Source organism: Camelus bactrianus, chromosome 6, assembly GCF_048773025.1.
Source record: "Camelus bactrianus isolate YW-2024 breed Bactrian camel chromosome 6, ASM4877302v1, whole genome shotgun sequence".
In the NCBI taxonomy this organism is placed as follows: domain Eukaryota; kingdom Metazoa; phylum Chordata; class Mammalia; order Artiodactyla; family Camelidae; genus Camelus; species Camelus bactrianus.
Window position 1 is genome coordinate 65,818,465 of NC_133544.1, and position 23,585 is coordinate 65,842,049.

The window sequence follows — 23,585 nt, forward strand, 5'->3', positions numbered from 1 at the left end:
TTGATTATACAAGTTGAGTCCATTTTGTCTTTCTATTGGGAGGGAAGAAAATCCACTTCTGAAAAGAGAGAGTTACATATAAAGTATTTGTAAACCAAAGATTATAGTTATCTTGAGCCTCAATTCCTAAGGAATAATATTTATATGAAGCACTTTTTAGAAATACCTCAGAGGGAAAGTTTCTTTAAGGCCTTCAGAATACGGGGAAGTATCTCCCAATCTACCCTAAGTCAAGATGACTTCATCTTAGTTTGACTACACCTGCGAACACCTATTTCCAAATACAGTCACATTCAGAGATATTGGGGCTGAGAATTTCATCATGTCAATTTAGTAGACACAAATCAACCCACAACAGTAGTGTAAGTAGTGTAAGAAACTGAAAATGTAGGATAGCTACCTATTAATGAGTAAAAATATATTTAAAATACAAAGTAGATGTAACTTTAGCTCTCTCATTGGCAATTAACTGTATGTTCTAAGTAATGGAGCATGTAGAGTCAACATAAGGCAAAAAAAGTTATTCTTGCGAGCTAAAGAATCTGCTAACTAGGAATATGGCACATATATTAAAGAGTAACATTTACAACTTTTAGTTGAGAGTAGAATGAATACACTAACGTAAATTTGTCATGTCATTCTAAGGGAGAAAACCAAATTCTAGTCTTCATGCAATATAGTATTTAATGGTAAAAGCATTGCTAAGTTTTAAAAAATAAACCCATCAAAGCTGAGCTATTCAAACTTTGCCAAAATACTGACATATATCATTTTTTCTTTTTACTCATTATTTAAATATTATATGTGTATTTATTTATATTTATATGCATACATGTGTATATGTATATATGTGTGTGTATGTATATATATATGCATGTGTATATGTGTGGGTATGTATATATATATACACACACATGACCAAGGCAGACAGAATTCACTTCTTGAATCTTCTACAGCTTTCAATTTCCATTCTGTTTCGTCTTTTACTGTCCTCTTTAAGATTTTGGAATAAGCAGATATTTTATCATAGGATAAATTTATCCTTTTTTCACCTTAATGAACAAAACCAGATCCCATTACCTTGCATTGTTAATCTTTTTTTTTTTTTTTTTTTTGCCCATAATACTTCTAGTACAGGTTCAATCATCCATTTTATGACTTTAACCAAATTATGAAGAATGGAGGGTTGGTCGATGGAAATTGCTAAGAGGAGACACTAAAGATATAGACAATTATGCTAAACTGACCAAAAAAGCTTTTTGCTGAGAGCAATACATATATTTAATAGCTATGTATTTTCTGTTAGCTAATCTCTCCATCATTGATCTTATATTTTGCTCTATTGCAGCACCCAAGATGATCTGAGATCTTTTCAGGAAATGAAAAATTATCTCCTTTGGAGGCTGTATAGCTCAGGTCTTCTTTAGCCATGCTGTTGGGGGCACTGAGATGGTGCTGCTCATCGCCATGGCCTTTGACAGATACGTGGCCATATGTAAGCCTCTCCACTACCTGACCATCATGAGACCACGAGTGTGCATTTTGATTTTAGCGGTTGCCTGGACCATTGGTCTCACTCACTCATTGGCCCAGTTGGCCTTTGTGGTAAACCTGCCCTTCTGTGGCCCTAATGTCTTAGACAGCTTTTACTGTGACCTGCCTCAGCTCATCAAACTTGCTTGCATAGTTACCTATAAACTGCAGTTCATGGTCACTGCTAACAGTGGGTTCATTTCCTTGATTGCTTTCTTCTTGCTCAACCTCTCACATCTTCATCTTTGCCACTCTCCGGAAACACTCCTTAGGGGGTTCACCCAAGACTCTTTCCACTTTGTCAGCTCATATTATTGTGGTGATTTTATTCTTTGGTCCACTGATTTTTTTTCTATATATGACCTTCTCCTTCACCACATCTGGATAAATTTCTAGCTGTATTTGATGCAGTTTTAACTCCTTTTCTAAATCCAGTCCTCTACACACTCAGGAACAGAGAGATGAAGATGGCAATGAGGAGAGCATTCTGTCAGCTTATGCATTTTAGAAAAAATCACTAAGTGGCTTTATTGAAACACACAACTTCCAAGGGACCATTGATAAATTTCCATCCCTAAAGAGCCAGTTCTCATGAAAGAGGGACCATCTTTCTGAGGTTTTATCTTTTTCTTTCATTTAAAACACATTTCTGTTTCTTCATTTCTTTTTTCTTGACTCTCTGTGTTGATTCTCTGTGTGAAATAAAACAGCCACTCCTCCCAGTCTTGAAGGAGCGTCTTGCGTAGGATCTGAAGCTTATGGTTCAACCCTGCCCTAGCTCTTGGTTGTCTATCAAACATTTGTGATTGTCTGAACAGCCTATTTTATATTTAATGGCCCTGGTAGTTGAGGGGGGTGCCAAGACCTGTCAGCCCCCAAAGAGGAGGATCTGAGATTCAGGCTGGATAGGAAGCTAGACCATTAGGCAGCAGCTTTTAAAGTCTGCAAATAGGTACAGTCCTGAGGGGCCACACCATAAGCCCCACTGTCCACGAGAGCCCAGCAATCTCCAGGGGTCCCCTGGGTGGCTTTCGCAAAAACTGGGGCTTCAGAGGAGTGTATGGTCATGTCTGGGAGACAGAGGTGAGCTGTAGTGAGGCAGAGGGAGCACAGAGATGCCTTTGTTCCCTGGAGCAGGTCCATCAGAGGTCCCTACACGGGGCCACACCTGAAGCTGCCCCTCAGGCCGAATCTCCAGGAGGAGATAATCACAGAAAGCCTGGGGGTGAGTCAGTCGGCTGTCTGTCAGGTGCCCTGGGGTGGTAGCCAAACAAGAACTGTCTGTCCAATTGTTACAGTCCCATGGGACCCAGGAACGGGAAGACCTCGGGCCACCAGAGCCAGGTGATCAAGGGGCGTCCCTTGGGTGCAGCTGCAGAGACAGGGCACCAGCCGCGTGTGAAAGCTTCTCGGGGGAGGGGGCGGGGGAGGAGGCAGGGGGCGGGGGCGGGGGCGGGGAGAGGTCCCTGCGGCGTCTGGAGCTCGGCCAGAGCGGGAAGATGGCGCCAGGCTCCGTCCAGGAGGCGCTTGGCAGCCTCCAGACGTGTATCCAACCAGCTGCCTGCCTCTCAGGCCGAGTCACCAGGACAGGGAAAAAGCAAGCGAGCTTCTCTCACACCGTCTGGGCGGCCCTGAGTCTGCGGCTCCCGCGCCAGGCCGGGCAGGTGAGTCCGAATTCCGGCCCTTTAAAAGCCGATTCTCAGGTGTTATGTGGCAATGAGTCCAGCTGGTTTGCACAGCTAGATGTTTTGGAGGCTTGTCATTCAGGTGCAGGTCTTAAAATCTGGTGGTGCCTGGTGTGGGGTTCAAACCCTTTGCCCCTCAGGGAGAAGCTCTGGGTTGGGAGCTCCTCAGACTGTGGGGCGGTGCGCCGGCGGTGGGGGAGGGGAGGTCAGGAGGAGGTTGTGCCCCGGCCTCGCCTTACCTGCTTTGTTATGGGCTTTTCTCCTTGGGCTGACGTGTAGGAGTTGCTCAGCCAGATTTTAAACCTTCTTCAGACGAAGTTGTTTCACATGTAGCTGTAGGTTCAATGTGTTCACGGGAGGAGGGGAGTCCAGGACCCCCTTATGTCGCCATCTTGAGCCTGAACAGGGACCATCTTTCTACTGTGGATGGAAATCATCAATGAACAGTGTATAAGAGGAACAGAAAAGAATTTAGTTGAGCAACCTGAGGACTATAGCTCAGGAGACAGATTCCACAGGCTGCAAAATAGGGCAGGCTTATGTAGGCAAAAAAATGCAAAATTTTGTAAGTTGTTAAGTTGTTAAGAATTGGATTGGAGCTGGCAAGAAGTTAAGGAGCTTGTTAAACAAGGGTTTTGGTGGGGTCCAAAATGGTTGCAGTTGCTAGAGGAGACCTTTGCGACTATAAGATTGCAGCAGGCAGCTGTTGGCAGATACTGTTTTGAGAACAGCTGGTGGTGTCCTTGACTGATGATACCCAGAAAATTGAAGTTCTCAGGAATACAGGGATATGTCTGAAACCACATTCACAATGCCCTCCCAACTCCATTTTGAATGCCTGAACCATAGTTACTCCATTTTGAATTTCAAATGCATTATTTTCTTTAATGGTTAAAGCAGATATACAATGCATGTTTAATGGGCTACAAAGAGGGTTATTTTGTTTCGCTGGAAGTTTAATCCTGCCTAAATCAAAATGACTACCCCATACCTCAATATGAAAATTTCTTTCATCACTATTATACATCACTGAGCGCTCATGACCTGCATCATTGATGTGGTGGGTCTACTGTGTTCTCACTGAAAAATGAGAGTCATTCTTCTCTGAAAAGAAAGAGGGACTTTTATACTGAAAGTATAGAAATTAAAGATTATATTAACTCTTGCTTTTCAGTTCCCAAATTATGATGCCAGTAACATATTTTACACATACTAAATAATGATATAAATAAGTTTGTTTCTTGGGCTGAGCATACTAGTATTTTCAAACTATTCTGCCCTTTAGTTGGTACATTTGTTAACATGCTTCATTATCTATTTGTATCCCATTATCTTTTTCTCCTATTCTACTTTATTTAATCTTTTGGTGATAGATAAACAGTAGAAAACAGCTTTCGAGTCTGTGGTTAGTTACAAATACTAATTTACAGATCTTGTTTTCATGCTTTGTTCTATATGTTGAAAAATGTTCTTTAGTTTTAGCCAAGTAGATCAGGTGTTGGCACACTTTTTCTTTAAAGGGCCAGATTATAAATAGTTTTGGATTTGTGGGCCATATGATTTATGTTGCATATACCCAATTCTGCTGTTATACTATCCAAGTAGCCATAGACAACATATTAATGAATAGGCATTGCTCAGTTCCAATAAAACTTCATTTATAAAAACAGGCAGGCCAGATTTGGGGTGCCCACCTTATAGATTTGGCTATTCCTCCAAATATCATTCTTTGTCTTAAAACAAGAGTCTAAAATGAAAAGCAACATAGCATTTCACAATATTTGCAGTTAAAACTCAGAGATTCTGGTCCCAGCAACACTGACTCATTTGCTGTGTTATCTTACCCAAGTCACTTAACCTCCCTGAATTTCAGTTTCTTCAAAGGCTACAATAAAATTCACAGGTTTATGGTTATGACTGAGATGATATTTGAACAAACTTTATCAATTTATAACTTAGGCTAGATTCCTTTCCTGGAGTGTAACTGTTTGCTTGGAGTATATCAGCTTAAAAATAAAATATGTTTATCTTACAAAGCACATTAAACTTACCTTCTGCTTTGTACTTTCTCTCTCTCTCTCTCTCTCTCACACACACACACAGACACATAACACACATCTTGTGATGTATCTACATTATCATGTATTTTCATAATATTGTGGTATTTTCATTGCTTTATGTCACCTGCCAAATTGAAGATTTAATACTTCCTTCTTCCATTCGTTGGTAAAAATAATAATGGGTACTAGTTACAGAGTACATACTGTGAGTCATGCCCTGCTCTTAGCTTTACCTGTATTAACTGATTTAATCCTCACAGCAATCTTTGAGATAGATACTATTAACATCCCCTTTTACAGACTAGGAGATTAAGGCACAGAGGTTACATAACTTGTCTAATGTTACTAAACATTATATTTCAGTTTAAATCCAGCAGTCTGAATCAGAAGCCAGATTTTTTTTTAGTTCCACTAGCTTTATTTACAAAATATTTGAAATACAGGTTCCTTTTTAGCTACAGGTGTTTTATTTCTTTTTTTTTTTTTTTTTTTTTTTGATAATCAGTTCCTTTTCTTTATTGAGTTATAGTCAGTTTACAATGTTGTGTCAATTTCTGGTGTACAGCACAATTTTTCAGTCAGACCTGAATACACGTATGTTCGTTTTCATATTCTTTTTCACCATGAGCTACTGCAAGATCTTGAGTATATTTCCCTGTGCTATGCAGTATAAACTTGTTTATCTATTCTATGTATACCTATCAGTATCTATAAATCTCGAACTTCCAGTCTGTCCCTACTCACCCTCCTTCCCCCTGGCAACCACAAGTTTGTATTCTGTGTCTGTGAGTCTGGTTCTGTTTTATATTTAAGTTCATTTGTCTTTTTTTTTTTTTTGAATTCCACATATGAATGATATCATATCATATTTTTTTCTCTTTCTGGCTAACTTCCCTTAGAATGACATTCTCCAGGGACATCCATGTTGCTGCAGATCGCATTATGTTGTCATTTTTTATAGCAGAAGCTGAATTTTTAATCATTGTTTTATTTTTCTTCTTACATAATTGGTTGTATATTGATCCCTGGAGAATCCTAGTTTACCTTTCTTCATTTAGGGCCAATTTGTCTACGTTATTTTTCCCTATATTTATGTCAGTTCCTTATTGATGGTAAAACATTTCTAAATTAAATAAGCTATGTTATGAACACACTGAAATTATGTTATATACATACAGCTCATCTATTATATAGTGAATATTTAATAACAGGGGAAGTTGCTCAAGATAGATAAATAAGTGAAAAAGGCAATGGGGAGGTTATAGCTCAGTGGTAGAATGCATGTTTAGCATGCACGAGGTCCTGGGTTCAATCTCCAGTAACTCCACTAAATAAATAAATACACTTAATTACCTACCCCACCAAAAAAAAAAAAGGGAGAAAGGCAATAACAAAACAAGACTTAAAACTTGATCTGTTTTGTAAAATAATATATGTACATAAGCTAACATGTTAATAGTGATATTTCTTCCTTGGGAGGCTATAGATGGTTTTTATTATCTTCTTGTACTTAAAAAAATAGATACAAAAAATCTCAAACCCTGGTTTTTTTCACAGATTTTTTTATGTTGAATTTTGTCAAAAGCATTTACTAGCCTTTGTAAATCATAATCTCTGGTGATAATTTATTTGCCTTCATAATTGGTCTCTAAAAGAATTCTAACAGTCTTAATTTTTAGTCTCAAAAATTGCATTGCTTTTCTCCTAGTATGTCTTTGGTGAACCTAGAAATCATTATACATTTTGTCGCCTTCTCCCATGGGAAAGTATATGTAAGTGATCTGGAGATACGTCATTCACTGAATGAGTTTTAATCAACCTCTGAGTTTGGTACCACTGGGAATATTAGGATGCTTTCACATGCAATTGCTGGACCTTTTAAAAATGGAGGTTACAATGGCAATTCCTAATTGTCTGTGTAATTTATGAGAAAATACACTATGGACTGGTTGATTTTAGTTTTAACCTTGGGTGTTTGTTTTTGAAAATGAGCGAGACCAACTGGAGTTGTCACCAGGAATGTCCTGTAGGCTAACTTAGAGGCAAGCACTGAAAGCCAGTCACATACAAGAAAGTTAAACTCCTTTTGACATCTTTATAAAGTAATCAAAAAATTATAATATTTATGCAACAAACTATGGCAGATTTAGGATGTGGTCTGTGTGTCTCCTAATGATAACTGATTGTCTACTGTATGCACAGTGTTCCAGGAGTTATGGGTAGAAGGGATATAAATATGATTAACTGCCCTTGACTTTGGAACTTCACAGTCCAAGAATATTGGGTCTTTGGAGAAGGAAACGGAATCTATTTTCATTGCAAGTTAGCAGAAGGAAGATAAAGAATGAAAGGAGAAAAAGGCTTCCTATGTGTGGATTTAGCAACAGTTGAAGTAAAGGGAAAGTTGACCTTATGCTCTTTAATCATTCTGTCTGGTGCCAATTGATTAGATAAATACATTTCCAGTATCAAAGGAGGAACAGAGCTCATTAATGAGAGAATTCATAGACGAATGTTGTGAAAATCCCTAGATCTTGAAGTAGTGTGACATCTATATTTTCATCTCTTTTTGGTCATTTAATTAAAATTACTGTTTGAAGCCTGAAAGCATGAGTCTCTGATGCATAGTATTTAAGATTATTACGCTTTAAGCTTTTATGACCTAACATTTTTAGAGCCCTGCCTCACGCATTCTGATCATGGGTTTTCAAATTCTCTATTTAATTGTCTCTACACCAGATAAAATTTAAAGGACCATATTAAATTAAAAAGCATTGCAATAAGTTATCTTATAAGGAGAGAGACTAGAAGCCTAAGTTCAAATGTTTCTGAAAGTTTGAATAATTTATTGAGAATTATTTTATACCTTTTATATAGTTAACTTTTTCTTCCAGTTTTATTGAGATACAATTGACACATACCACTGTGTAAATTTAAGGTGTAAAGAATTATTTGACTTATATACATCATGAAATGGTTATCACAATCACAGTAAGTTTAGTGAATAGCCAGGATCTCATATAGATACAAAATTAAAGCAGTAGAAAAAAATGTATCCTTGCAATGAGAACTCTCTTAAGAACTTTCATATATATCATACAGCAGTGTTAATTATATTTATTATGTTGTACAATATATCTCTAGTATTTATTTCTCTTATAACTGAAAGTTTTAACTTTTGACTACCTTCATCCAATTTCGCCTCCCTTATCTCTTGCCTCTGGTAGCAGCAAATCTGATCTCTTTTTTCTATGAATTTGTTCATTGTTTCTGAATTATGATTGACCTAAAACACTGTGATAGTATGATAGTTCCTGTTACACAACATAGTGATTTGGTATTTCTATACATTTCAAAACAATCACCACAATAAATCTAGTTATGATCTGTCACCACACAAAGATATTACATATTTATTGCTAAATCCCCACTCGGTACATTTCATACCCATGACTCATTGATGTTACAACTGGAAGTTTGTACACGTGTGATTTGATGACTACCTTTAGTGTTATGTTTGGATTCAGTTCTCTTTTTTGTATGTGTATCTATTACACATTTTTGGTTTGTGGTTCCCATGGTGTTTATATATAGCAATCGATGTATATACATGTTTATTTTTAGTTGCTGATCTCTTAAGTTCAAGCGTATTTTAAGCCCTGCATTTTAACTCCTCCCTCTTGCATATTTGCTGTTTAACATCATATTTTACAACTTTTTCTTTTGTGAATCTTTTAATGAGTTGTGGGTATAAATGATTTTGCTCCTTTTGTCTTTTAAACTTCCTACTAGCTTTATACATGGTTTATTTACTACCTTTACTGTATATTTGCCATTACCAATGAGATTTTTCCTTTTGTAATTTTCATATTTCTAATTGTGGCTTGTACTTTTTCACATAGGAAAGTCCCATTAGCATTTCTTATAAAGCTGGCTTGGAGATGCTGAACTGTTTTAGGTTTTACTTGTCTATGAAACTTTAATCGCTCCTTTAAATCTGAATGAAAGCCTTGCCAAGTAGAGTATTCTTGATTGTAGGTTTTTCCCTTTCATTGCTTTAAATATATTGTGCCATTCTTCTGGCATGCAGGGTTTCTGCTGAAAAGTCAAGTGATAGCCTATGGGAGTTCCTTCTATGTACCTTGTTACTTTTCCCTTGCTCCTTTTAATATTCCATCTTTACCTTTGACTTTTGCCATTTTAATTGCAGTGTGTCTTGGTGTGGTCCTCTTTGGTTTAATCCTGTTTGGCACACTCTGTACTTCCTGAACATGGATATCCGTTTCCTTTTGCAGATTAGGGAATTTTTCAGCTATTATGTCTTCAAATATATTCTCTGTCCCTTTCTCTTTCTCTTCTTCTGGGACCCCTATAATGTGAATGTTAAGACACTTGATATTATCAGAGGTCTCATAAACTGTCTTCATATCTTCTTATTCTTTTTTCTGTTCACCTTCAGTGATTTCTACTACTCTGTCTTCTAGCTCACTGATCTGTCCCTCTGTATTATCTCTTCTAGTATTTTTTTTCATTTCAGTTATTATTCATTATTCTTCAGCAGTTTGGTTCTTCTTTAGGTTTTCTAACTCTTTTTTTAAAGCTTCTAATTCTCACACTCTTCATCCAGGCTTCTCCTGAGTTCTTCAAGCATCTTTACAATCCTAACTTTGAACTATTTATTGGGTAAATTTCTTAACTCCACTTCACTTAGTTTTTCTTCTGGAGTTTTATCTGATTCTTCATTTGGAGTATATTCCTCTGTCACATCATTTTTTTAACTCATTTTTTTTATTTCTTTGTATTTTGTACATCAGTTATGTTTCCCAGTCTTGGAGAAGAGGCCTTTTATAGGAGATGTCATATGGTGGAGTGACTACTCTAGGTGGTCTGGTAAGTGTGGGTGGCCCCCAGTCCAGTTGGTTGCCAGGCCTGCCTTGTGCAGGCACTGCCAGCTGCTAGTAGGTTGGGCTGGGCGATGAGTCAGCTGGCTGCAGAGCCCTGAGGGGTCCTGGAGCTAGTGCAAGCCCACTTTGCAGCCGAGTTCCAAGGTAGATAGCTGCAGGGCCAGAGGTCTCAGATCTAAGGTCACCCTGTTGGTTCCTGTTGGTTCCTGGCAGGTTTGGTTCCTGACATGGCTGGCTGGTGGTGCATGGGGCTATGTCCCTGTCTGGCTAGCTGTTTGGCCAGAGGCATCCCAGTGCTGTTGCTGACAGGCTAGGGGGTGGGTCTGGACCCTGGTCTAATAAGAGGTAAGATTTCAAAATGGCACTTGCCATCACCAGTGTCCTCATGGTAGTACAAGCTTCCAAAAAAGGCTTCTGCCAGTGTCTCTGTCACCAGGGTGAGTTCCAATTGTGTCCTGCACCTCCAGGATGCTCTCCAAGAACAGCAGCTGGGTCTGACTTAGGCACCTTTCAAATTACTGCTTCTACCTTTGGTCCTGGACCTTTGAGATTTTGTGTGTGCCTTTTAATTTTAAGAGTGGAGTCTCTATTTCCTACAGCCTTCTGCCTCTCCTTAAAGTAAGCCTCACAGGCCTTCAATGCCAAATGTTCTGGGGGCTGGTCTTCCTGGGACAGGATCCTCAGACTGGGAGCCTGATGTGGAGCTCGTACCTCTTGCTTCTTGAGGAGAAACTCTACGACTGTAATTATCCTCCCGTTTGTGAGTTGTCCACCCAGAGGTATGTGCATTGACTATGCTGTGTCTCCAAGCCTCCTACCCTTCCTACTGTGCTTCTTTCTTTATATCTTTGAGTATAGAAGATCTTTTTTGCTGGTCTTCTGGTCTTTCTCAGCAACAATTGCTCTGTAAATAGTTGTAATGTTGCTGTGCACGTGGGAGAGGTGAGTTCAAGGTCTTCCTACTCTGCCATCTTGGCCACCACAACCTGAAACTTTGAGTAATTTTAACTTGAGAATTACATGTGTCCTTTCTACTAAGCTAGAAGATTGGAAATAGTATAAATAATGGCGTTTTTGTGTAAGTGAGAATGCCCCACTGCAAGGAGTAATTGTGTATAGCCCTTACAAGGGTACTTCTGTGATACTCCCCCAAAATAGGACTTTGCAGGAGTTCAAAGGGGTCATTACAGAATGCCAAAATTAGTTTCCATCAAAGAAAGAATATTGGTAGTGATACAGATGTAAATTATGTGTAGATAATTCATCTCTGGCATTACCAGGCTACCTGCCTTGTAGCCCCACATGATTTCAAGTAGAACCTTGTTTTAATTTTATATGAGTTCATCCACAACTTTTTAAGCTAAAATGAGAATGATTTTTTTTTATCAGTTTATGCTGTAAGTCAGTCTTGTCCAGTTAGAAGCCAAATGATGACTTATTTGAAAATTTGGTTTTACCCTTTTTGTTGTCTCTTGTTTCAGCTATTACTTTGTATATTTTCAATGTGTTTAAATACAGATTTGTCTGTATTGTCTGGCTTTTTCCTTATTTCTGTGTTTTAAGATGAGTCATTCATAGTGGCTGCACCTATACTAGGTTTTAATTTTCTAGATGTCACTAGTTGTGAATAGGAAGAAATAACCCTCAAGTAAGATATTCATTACCTGTGATTTGCCAAGGTGGGAAAGGAAAAGTGGAGAAAATTTTAATTATGAACAATTACTCCTATAGCTGTGCCAGCTCCAAAGACAAGGAGTCGAGTTCTTTCTCCCAGCAAGAGAAAGAGCAAAAGAGGAGAAAATAAAGTTTCATCTTCCCACGATACATTTTTGTCTTTGTTCTACAGCTTTTCTGATAGGTGCTTTATATATATATATATGTATATTTATACACACACACACTATTTCTTTTGACTTTTAATGTGATTGTTTTCCTTGATAATCTGGCAATTTTATGCATTGTGAATACATAAATATCCATTCTGGAGCAAAATAATTTTGCCTTTCAAGAATTTGTGACTTGATAAATTCTTTATAGGTATAGCTTTTTCTAGACTACCTCCCTCCCACCTTCAAAATCAACTCCTGCTTATACAGAGCATTTGAGGTAAAGGCACTATAAAATACCTTGACAATGTTTCTGTTTATCTGTATTATATCAGGGTCAAGTAGAGAAACCTGACTTATACTGGATCAGCCCCAGGACTCAACTGAGTATTTATAACTTTATCTCATGAAGAACGTGCTCAAAGCAAATCCCACTGGGATAGCAGTTTCTGTATTCTTGCAGACCAAGCGCTCTGCAGTGAGGCAGTAAGATTTGGCCAATAGCTACCCTAGAGGAAGATTTTTTTCCCTCTCCTATGAACATCCTTTGATTGGACTGTAGGAAGGACTGTTTTTTTACCTCAAGTAATCAGGTTGTGCCTAGGCAACAGGGAAACACTTCCTGTTAGGAAAATCTGAGAATGGAAATGGGCAAAGAGATTGCTTGGTGCCCTTTCAATGGAATACTGGGCATTGTCTGCATACTGGGATCTTCTGGGACTATATGGTTCTTTGGAATGTGGACCTTTGTCTTTGACTAGGCTATTTTTTTTAACATTTTTTTATTGAGCAATAGTCATTTTACAGTGTTGTGTCAAATTCCAGTGTAGAGCACAATTTTTCAGTTATACATGAACATACATATATTCATTGTCACATTTTTTTTTCACTGTGAGCTACCACAAGATCTTGTATATATTTCCCTGTGCTATACAGTATAATCTTGTTTATCTAGTATACATTTTGAAATCCCAGTCTGTCCCTTCCCACCCCCCGCCCCCTTGGCAACCACAAGTTTGTATTCTATGTCTGTGAGTCTGTTTCTGTTTGTATTTATGGTTTTTTGTTTTTGTTTTTGTTTTTTAGATCGCACATATGAGTGATCTCATATAGTATTTTTCTTTCTCTTTCTGGCTTACTTCACTTAGAATGACATTCTCCAGGAACATCCATGTTGCTGCAAATGGCATTATGTTGTCGGTTTTTATGGCTGAATAGTATCCCATTGTATAAATATACCACACCTTCTTTATCCAGTCATCTGTTGATGAACATTTAGGCTTTTCCATGTCTTGGCTATTGTAAATAGTGCTGCTGTGAACATTGGGGTGCAGGTGTCATTTTGAAGCAGGGTTCCTTCTGGATATATGCCCAGGAGCGGGATTCCTGGGTCATATGGTAGGTCTGTTCCTTGACTAGGATATTTTATAAGCCTATAGAGATATAATTTAAATAGTAGAAAACTGATGACAATGCTTATATGTCCTGTTCAAGAAACAGAAATGATTTCTGTTCATGGCAATGCAAATACATTTCTGCCAGTATATGAGTCTCTGTAAGTCAAATCCCCATTTGAACTGATTTTTAACATCTTACTAGATCCTTCATTAATTAATAATTTTGTATGAGTGTCATGATTTTAGCTTTTTGAAAATGATCGTCTAACCTTTCTATCCTTGCCAGCTAGCCCTGCACACACATGCGCAGAATGTGAATAAAGTGACATGACCTAGGCTGCACCTTACCTACAGTAGAACACCAACAGCTAGGCCAGCAGGTGCTGCTTACCTAACACATCTACCTGGATACTGCCAAGTAAACAGTAAAATTCAAACACTGTTTTCACAATTAGAGACAGAGTCAGATCATGGACTTTCGGCTTTAACAGATTTAGTCTCTTTTTCCACTTTTCCTCTGAACTACCAATCTTTGATTTTTCAGTCTGTGGCTGGACTGGATTTAATAAAATGTTTCTATTGAACATTTTTTTTCTGTCTCTTAATTTTTATTTCACCACACCAACAAAATGGAAATTGAGACTAGTAAGACTCGAAGGCAAGTGCTTTTTTAAGACTCCTACACTAGTGACTGCTTCAACAGATTTTAGTTGGGGTTTTTACTGAGGTATGGCTTACAAAACATTTGTTAACGTAGAATGGGGTGGTGGTACAGCTTGTGCATTTTCAACATTCTGGTGACTTTTTTCATGACTGGCAGCTCTAGTTTAAAATATGGTGTCTGAAATTCAGCAACCTCCAATGGAGGGTAATAGAACAGACTACTTTAGTGCCGAATCACATGTGCACCAAAATTCAGAGCTTGAACCCTTTCTTTGGAGTTTTCAGTAAGAGCTGCCTATCTTTGCAGCCAATCTCTAATTTGGGACACAGCCAATTTGTTTTGTTTTGTTCTGGGTTTCTTTTTCCTGTAAATTTGCTGGAAGCATTAATGAGACAAGGGAAAGGAAATTGATGAAATTACTGAGTAAGGATCCAAGGTCATATGATTCTGTGAAAAGCTGTACTTTTTCACTCGAACTTTTATGAGACTCTGTGTCTAAAAGCAGTTTTACGGTGGGGAGGGTATAGCTCAAGTGGAAGAGCATGTATTTAGCATACACAAGGTCCTGTGTTCAATCCCTAGTACCTCATTTAAAAATAAATAAATAAACAAACTTAATGACCTCCCCCCACAAAAAAATTAAAACCTTTTAAAAAATAATAAAAGTAGTTTTATGAATTGAGAAAATAGAAGCAATAAATTCTGAGGAGTAATAAATTCTTAGGAGCAAATTCAAATCACAAGCAATGACCACCCTGAACCACAGCTAACCAGTCACTATGGAAAAATATTCTGAAAGTTCCTCAAAGAATTGAAAATACCTACCATATGATCCAGCAGTCCCACTCAGGGCATATACCTGAAGGAAATGAAATCACTATGTTAGAGATATCTCTATTCCTATATTCATTGCAGCATTATTCACAATAGCCAAGACATGGAAATAATTTACTGTCCATCAGTGGATCAGTGGATAAAGTAGCTGTGAGATTAATAGGTAGGTAATAGATGCATAGATATTGGCATCTTATTCAGCCATAAAAAAGAAGGAAATCCTGCCTTTTGCAACAATATGGATGAACCTTAAGGTATTATGCTAAGTAAAATAAGTCAAGCAGAAAAAAACACCATATGTTCTCCATTATATGTGGAATCTAAAAAAGTCAAATTCAGAGACAGAAAACCAAATGGTGGTTTCAAGGCTTGGTGGGTGGAGGACATGGGAAGATGAAGATGTTGTTCAAAGGGTACAAACTTCTAGCTGTAAGATAAATATGTTCTGGAAATCTAATGTACAGCATAGTGACAACAGTCAACAAAATTGTATTATATACAAAAAGTTGTTAAGAGAGTAAATCTTAAATGTGATCACCACACACACAAAAATGGTAAATATGGAGGCAATGAGGTGTTAACTAACTTATTGTGGTAAACACTTCATAATGTGTATGTGTATCAAATCATTAAATTGTACACTTTAAACTTATAAAATATTGTATGTCAATAATATCTCAATAAAGCTGGGGGGAAAGCTACAGTATTTACAAGGACTCCTACAAAGAAATTTTAGTGTGATTGCTGAATTAGATATAAAACTGGTTAATGTTCAACAGGCCATCAATATCTGGGGTTACCTCTTCCACGGGACAGAAATTATGTGCATCTCTACTGAGCAAAAAGCTGTAAGTGAAAAAGGGAACTTAACTAAGTCTATACCCCTTAATAAATACTTACTAGATGAATTAAGTATATTCCCCTAGATAATTTTTGGGTAACCTTCATGTAATATAATATTGAAAGAATGTACCCCAAACTTTTTGCCTTCGACTTTTGTATTTTTTATGAGTTTGTTGTCCTGTTAATTTTCTTCCCTTATGACTTGTCACTTCATTCTATTTATTTGCTTTTTACCATTCTACTACATTTGAATTACTAGAGCAGAAGAAGATTACATCAGCAATTATTAATTTATACTCCTTTATTTAAAATGTATTTTATTTTAATGATTTCCATAATTAACATATTTTAAACCTAATAAAATTGTATTGGGGACCTTATTTTGAATTAAATAAACTTACTGCACTTATTTGCATGTCCTTGTATTAACAGTCTTCTGGTGAATTATTCTGTATTTTTCAGATTTGCTGTGCTCTAACAATTCTCGTGGTTGGTTTCCTATTGTTTCTCCAGGCAGTGAAGGGTATGGACACACATCTCTTCCTCTCCATCTCTGTTTCCACCCTGTCTCTCTTCTACTCTGTTTCTAATCCAGGTGTTCCCATCCTTTTCCATTATTCTAACTTTCATATTTACTTATGCTTGCTGCTTAGTTGTCGTTTAAATCTTTGAACACAAAATAAGACTTAGTTGACAAAATGTGTCAAGATTTCTGAGTTCTGCAACTTTTTTCAGGAAAGTTTTGGACTTTTTTCCATTTAAAAATTAGAAAATAAATTTTTCTTTCACTAGAGATTCCCCTGGGTCCTTTAATAAAATAAAGATTTAAAATGTATAAAGACAAAATGGTAAATCTTTATTTTTTTATAAGAAAATTACACACCTCTTTTTCCCTCCCTCATAATCCTATGAGACAGTTCCCTTGGTCTGATGACCTCAGTCTGAGCATCCCAGAACTCTGATGCATCACTTGGTCACCACCCTCTACTAAAGCTCATTAGTCACTTCTCTCAAAATAGCAGTGTTTTAAATAGCTTATTGTCCTAGGGAACGTGGGTGGAAAGAAGTGGGCAGTGCTTGTGCACAAGAGAAATTTTAGTTTGTGGAACTTCTCTGACTCCCTGACCCTGTGGTATCTGAGATCTTTTGATAGATTAGGTAGGTAGTGGTGGTGGAGAGGGGTGGAGGGGCTGGTGGACTATACTCTACCTCAAGAGGAATCTCCTTCTCAGGTTCCTATGCTTCCAGAGAGGGAGGCTGTAAACAATGAGCAGGAGCAGAAATTGTATAGAGAACGGCACATGAAAGAGACTGAAGTTGATTTTTTTGTAGTTTTATTGATAAATAATTGACATACACCACTGTGTAACTTTAAGGTGTACAGCATGATGATTTGGTTTATATATATATATACATACGTACATACATATATATAGTGAAATGTTGGGTTTATTTAACATCCATCATTTCGTATAGGTACAATTAAAAGAAAAGAGAAAAAATTATCCTTATGAGAACTCTTAGGATCTATTCTCCTAACAACTTTCCTATGTACCACACAGCAGTGTTAACTCTAGTCATCACATTGTAGTGAAGTTGATTTTTAGTGGGAATCCAATTTGGAGAATCAAGATGGGGAAAAAAGTAGTTACCACAAGCTGACAATTGCTGTCCCTGCTTTTAAGATCTCTGATCCATATTCTGTGTTCTCCATAAACCAGGTCATCTTTGATTCACTTGCTGTATTGCCCAGAGTGTAAATTGGTTAAAGAATTTCAGTGTGACCTCTAGCCGCCAAAGATCTCTATCTCTTTTGATACTCCATTCTGCTTATTATACCAAATACATGTGTTACTTTAAAATTCTAAGTATTAAGTTCCTGAGTATTTCTGAATGGTATCACAAAAATATTCCATCTAGTTTTTGTCCAAGTTTGTGATTCCCATCTTCAGCAAGACTCTAACAGTTGCTTGGAAATTTTATCTTTTAGTAGATTATAGATTTCTACCACTCTACAAATTTTGTGCACATAGCATATTGTCTTACTTTCCACATTTTCCCTGAAAAAAGCTTTTCTTCTATATTATTGAAATTGTAATTTCTGATTTTTCTTTCTCCACTTGGTCACCATTTGTTATCTCTCTGCAATCTTGATTTTCTATTTACTGTTTGATTTCACCTGCTATCCTTAATGGCACCAAAGGTATCTCAGCCCAAAATCCATGCCTTTTTCTTAGGCCTTTTCTTTTTGATCTCTTTGTGGCATGTGAAAGTAAGAGCCATTACTTCTTTCACATTCCTTTCTCCCTTATTTTTCTTGTTGTGCACAGAAACAGGGCTTTTTAGAGGCAAATAATATATAAAATAGTGGTAATAGTAATGTAATAAGGATGGTGACAAATACAAGATATTTGTTTTTTGGGGGCCTTGCATGGATTCTCCATTAACTTTCTTTTATCTCTTTATATATCATCCTTTAAACAAATCAGTTGTCTCTGACTTCAAATTTGAATGACTTACAGATTTTTGTCTCTACCTGGGATCTTCCTGGCTTGTCAACTATTACAGTTTCTTATGAATAAATTGCCTCTTGATTTTGGTGAATCTTTCACTGGCACCAAAACCTCAGTGTATTTTGGTTCTTTCCCATTCTAGTCAGCAACCACTTTTCTCCCTCTTACCTTGTAGCAATAACAGGTAGATTTAAATCTAGGCTCTGCCACTATTAGCTATGAAATCTTAGGTAAGATAATTTATGTATGTGTTAAATGTTTACATGTGTAGGATGAACTATTCTTCTGAGTTAAATAAGATTCTTTTTTTTTTCCATCTTTACTGAGGTATAATTGATACATCATATTGTGTAAGTTTCAGGTGTACATTTTAAAAAATTCTTATTTAAACTTCACAATAGGAATTGTTTGAGATTATGAACAAATTACCATATTTTTCATGATTCAGTCAAATAACAATGGATTTGGAATCAGAAGGCCTGATTTTTAGTTCCAAACTAAGTAACTCTGTGTCTTGGAATAAGTTGCTAACTTCTCTGAATTTGAGATTCCTCATCTACAAATGAAAATAATTCTACTATTGGAAATATCTACCCAACATCTAATCATAAGAATCCAATATGTAAAAGCATTTAGTAAATATGTGCCAAACAGATAATGTATGCTTTTCTAGCTCTGAAATTCCATCATTAACTATTTCAGGAATTTTTGAAATATGATTTAAGAATATATGTATTTTCTTCTGTGACTTTTAAGAATGACACAGAAGACAGCTACTAATTATATCATGAAATCTGGAAGATAGAAACTATGTAAGTTCTCTGCTCTGCTGGCTGCTGTTGAAACTGTTGCTTCCTTATCTCTCCCTCCCTTGCTCCCTCCTCTCTTTTCCTTTTACATGCTTCTGGTGTTTCTTAAAACTACAGAAGTTAAGCCATGGACCACTATATAAGCCTTGAAATGAGTTTTTCCTACTGCACACCTGGAAATTTATACCAAGAATATCGGGCACTCTCTTGAGAGTGGTTGAGAAATGTGTTTATGCTCAGTTTTGATTTTGGAAACTTTCTTTGTTCCTACTGGACTTAATGTGAAAAGATGGTGGAGTAAGAAAACAGGCACTGTGAAAATTATAGTCTAGGAAAAAAAAAACAGCTTTACTTCAGAGATCTTTGTTACTTATTTCATTCAGTATTTTAAGAAACATGAGAGGCAGAAGAAATGGTCTTTATCCTCCTCAAAGTTACAATATATTTCAGGAGAGAAAATCTGTAATATTAGAGCTATTGAAGAATTATGATAAGTAGCAAAGGATTTGCTCTAAATAAGGGATCAGTTATTTTCTTTTCTCAGAATCCCTTCCCTTCTCCTCTCAGCTTATTAAACTCCTACTGAGTTTTCAGACTCACATCAAGTCCATTCTCCAATGTAAAGCTGTCTCTGAATTTCCCAATGCTCTCTGTCCTTCCTGGCCAACAACAAATACCTGGAGCTTCTCCTATGATATCATATTTTAGGTGGAGAGTTATTAATTTTCAATTAAAATTTAAGTTTCCTGACTTCCAGTAATAAGAGAGGGAAGAGATTAATATAAAGTAGAGTTACTAGGGAAATTTTCATGGAAGAAATGGGGTTTTGCTTTACCTTTAAAGGATGAGCGGTGATTGGAAGTGTTCTTACGTTGCACTATGCAATACATAACCACTAGCTACACGTAGCTATTGAGCACTTGAAATGTGGCTAGTGCAACCAAGAAAATAGATTTTTAATTTCATTTAATGACCACATGGAACTACTGGCTACTGTTTTGCACTGAGTAGGGTTTGCCTTATGTCTTCTCAGCCTACTTTTCTACCATGTAGACTCTGAAGCCATATGTGGACTAGAAAATCTAGATTCTCTGTCTATAACTAGTTGCTTGTTCCTTACTGGACCACTGTTTTCTCATTTGTAAATGATTAACTTGGACTAAATAATCACTAGTGAAATTTGCAGGATAATTTTATGACCAGTTTCACTCATCATGCACAACTGAGGGGTGTGTGTGTGTATGTGTGTGTGTACAAGCACCCACCTTAAAAGGCAAAGTTTGGGATCCATTTTTTCTATTGCTGGATTTCTCTTGCCTTTTCACTTATAGCCCTGAGGCTTTTTGTGCATCCATGTACCTTTATTTTACCAGCCCTTAACTGTTAAGGCTGCAGCCTCCCCCTTTTCTCAACTCATCCAGCTTTTACCTGCACATCTAAATATTATAGGAGCAGGAGGGCTAAACACAGACGTGTTTGACCCACAAGCAAGAGAACATATCTTCCATGGTAACAGTGTATTCCCTACAAAACTGAGTAAGAACAGGAGAGGTTCATGTAGTACCCTACAGTTTGGGTCAGGAAAGAGACTGGGCATTAGATCCCAGACTATTGGGAGATTTGAAGAAGGGAGATGAGATAGGAAGGATAAAAGGGACTAAGGGAGAAGGAGAAACAGGGAGAGGAACAATGATTCTATGATAATTATGATGTTAGTGTGCATTTCTTCATCCCCAGCAAATTCTAAAAGTAGGGGTCCAATAGCTATAACCAAGCTATATCACAAACCTCAGGGGTTGTGAAGAATCTCATGAGATAGATCAAATTGGCTACCTTACCTTCCTTGAACTTCCTATAACAAGCCCCTGGCCAACCTTGCACTTCTTGGCCCTGTCCTGGCTGATAAGCACCCTACTAGGTAATTTCACTTGTACCTGGGCACCTATACAGATACCCTGTGCCATGAATATCTATTCTCCCTTTTCCTTGGACCTGTCATAGTCTAGAGTCACCCCTGTTGTCTGTGCCTGGTTCTCTTACGCTCACCTCTACTCTGTGGGCATTACAAAAACAATTGTAGATAGTAACATATAATGACTCAAGAGGGATATTATATGCCTGAGATTTCTTAGTCTCACCTCACAACTTGAATGGCTGAAGAATTGTTTAAAGAACAATTTTGAAATAGAACTAGTTCTGTTTGGGGGGTTCTGACAAATGCCATCTGCACCTCTTCTTTCTTCTTCTCTGTGTGATGCACTGTACCACCTTCCCTTCCCCTCCCAATCCTTGCCATGCACACTACTATGTTCTCATATTTGTTCTAATCTCTTGTGCTTATAGATGAATAGTCCTGGGGGCTGTAGTAAAAGGGATATTGCGTGTGGACGTGACCCAATTGCTTTAGGTGACAACGAGTGAAATGCTTACTTAGTGGTGATACGGCCTTCAAAAAGAATTGAGGGGATTTACAGTCTTCATCGTGTCAATATCCTTGAATGAATAATCATTATAATATAGAATTATTAACATTCTTATTTATAAGTTTCTTTTCCCTTTCTTTCATCTGGAAACATTCCAGCTGATAAATCAATGGATGGAACAAATTACTCTATGGTGTCAGAGTTTGTATTCCTGGGACTCACCAATTCCTGGGAAATACAATTCCTCCTCTTTGTGTTCTCTTCTGTTTTTTATGTTGCAAGCATGATGGGAAACTCCCTCATTATTCTCACTGTGACTTCTGACCCTCGCTTACACTCCCCCATGTACTTTCTGTTGGCCAACCTCTCCTTCATTGACCTGGGAGTTTCTTCTGTCATTTCTCCCAAGATGATTTATGACCTTTTCAGAAAATGTAAAGTCATCTCCTTTGGTGGCTGCATCACTCAAATCTTCTTCATCCACAGCACTGGTGGTGTGGAGATGGTGCTACTCATCGCCATGGCCTTTGACAGATACGTTGCTATATGTAAGCCTCTTCACTATCTGACTATTATGAGCCAAAAAATGTGTATTCTGCTTCTGGTTGCTGCATGGATAATTGGCTTGATTCACTCTGTGATTCAGCTGGTTTTTGTTATTAAATTGCCATTCTGTGGCCCTAATATATTAGACAGCTTTTACTGTGACTTTCCTTGGTTCATCAGACTTGCCTGCACAGATACCTACAGGCTAGAGTTCATGGTGACAGCCAACAGTGGGTTTATATCTCTGGGATCATTCTTCATATTGATTGTCTCCTACATTTTTATCCTCATCACTGTTCAGAAACACTCTTCAGGTAGTTCATCTAAGGCCCTCTCCACTCTGTCAACTCATGTCATGGTGGTGGTTTTGTTCTTTGGTCCTTGCATCTTTGTTTATATCTGGCCTCACCCCACATCACACCTAGACAAATTCCTTGTTGTTTTTGATGCAGTTCTCACTCCTTTTTAAAATTCAGTCATCTATACATTCAGGAACAAAGAAATGAAAGTGGCAATGAGGAAAGTATGCAGTCAATTTATTATTTATAGAAGGATTTCTTAAATGCCAAAAGTACTATGTCTCCTTTCTGACTTGGAGTAGCATTAAATTTCTATTATTTTAATATCAGGAGTTACAAAGTACTTTACTAATATTTAAGTGCCCCAGCTTAAAATAGCATGGTTTTTTAAAAAATCTTAACTGAGAAGTTGTGTTGCTGCCTATGGTTAGAGAAGGCATGTGGTCTGGTAAAAAGTGTTTTCTGGAGAAGACCAATTGGTTGTCTCTCAGAAGACATTACCTTGATGAATATACTGTGCTCTAGACTTCAAAGTTCAGTCTCTTTAATGTCAGAGTGAGTTATGTAAAGGAGTGCTGTTTGACATTAAATAAATTTATATTAGATGAAAGTATATGCATCAAGATCCCCATTTATTAATTTGCCACCAAAAAATCAGGAAAATGGCCTGACCTTTCACATAGCTATAACTCAGTTTTTCACTGTGGGGAAATTTCACTGTAGGGAATTTGTTAGTCAGGTGGTGATATGAATGTTAATGAGCAGGGAATCAGAGCAAGAAACATTAGCTGCATTATTCAAATATTTAATCATATCAGATTTTGATGCTTAATACCTTTATCTCCCTATTAGGATGTGCCTGTCATCACATTTTGAAAATAAGATCCTTAGGCCAGGAGTTTTACCTGGACAGTGCTGGTTGGTCATCACAAGGTTTACCTTTTGACTCTTATTCATACTATATCACAGGCTCTAGTACTGACAGAGTCATTCTTCTTTCTATATGTAACCAACCAGCTTCTTCCTTTTCTTCTGCTGGCAGGACTGTTCCTGTTGGATTTGAATGATTTAAGTCATTGCAAACTAAATTTTAGTTTGGGAGATATTTTATATGGGACTGTATTTAGTTGTAGTGGAATGAGGGACTTGCATCAACAAATTTATAAATATCAATTCATACCCATTTCAGTAAAGAAGAACCAAGGTTCATTCTGAGAGATGTAGTGCAAATGACTCTGATCCTTATACA

General features: G+C 37.3%; 2 protein-coding genes and 1 pseudogene across 2 annotated transcripts in view; all 3 read left to right on the top strand.

Annotated features, from left to right (window-relative positions):
• The first annotated feature begins 1,290 nt into the window (after nt 1-1,290).
• LOC105077029 (olfactory receptor 4F6-like) lies at nt 1,291-2,054 on the top strand (annotated as a pseudogene).
• Nucleotides 2,055-2,995: 941 nt separating this feature from the next.
• Nucleotides 2,996-23,585, top strand: part of LPCAT4 (lysophosphatidylcholine acyltransferase 4) — an 88,578-nt gene continuing 67,988 nt past the window's right edge. Inside the window, exon 1 of the mRNA XM_074365857.1 lies at nt 2,996-3,197. Coding sequence (XP_074221958.1) covers nt 3,033-3,197 — 165 coding nt within the window. The 5' untranslated portion in view covers nt 2,996-3,032. The remainder of the gene's footprint in view (nt 3,198-23,585) is intronic.
• LOC105077030 (olfactory receptor 4F3/4F16/4F29-like) lies at nt 21,661-22,698 on the top strand. Its single transcript, XM_010965313.3, has one exon. It carries the CDS (start codon nt 21,661-21,663, stop codon nt 22,504-22,506), a length of 846 nt encoding a protein of 281 aa, XP_010963615.2. The 3' UTR covers nt 22,507-22,698.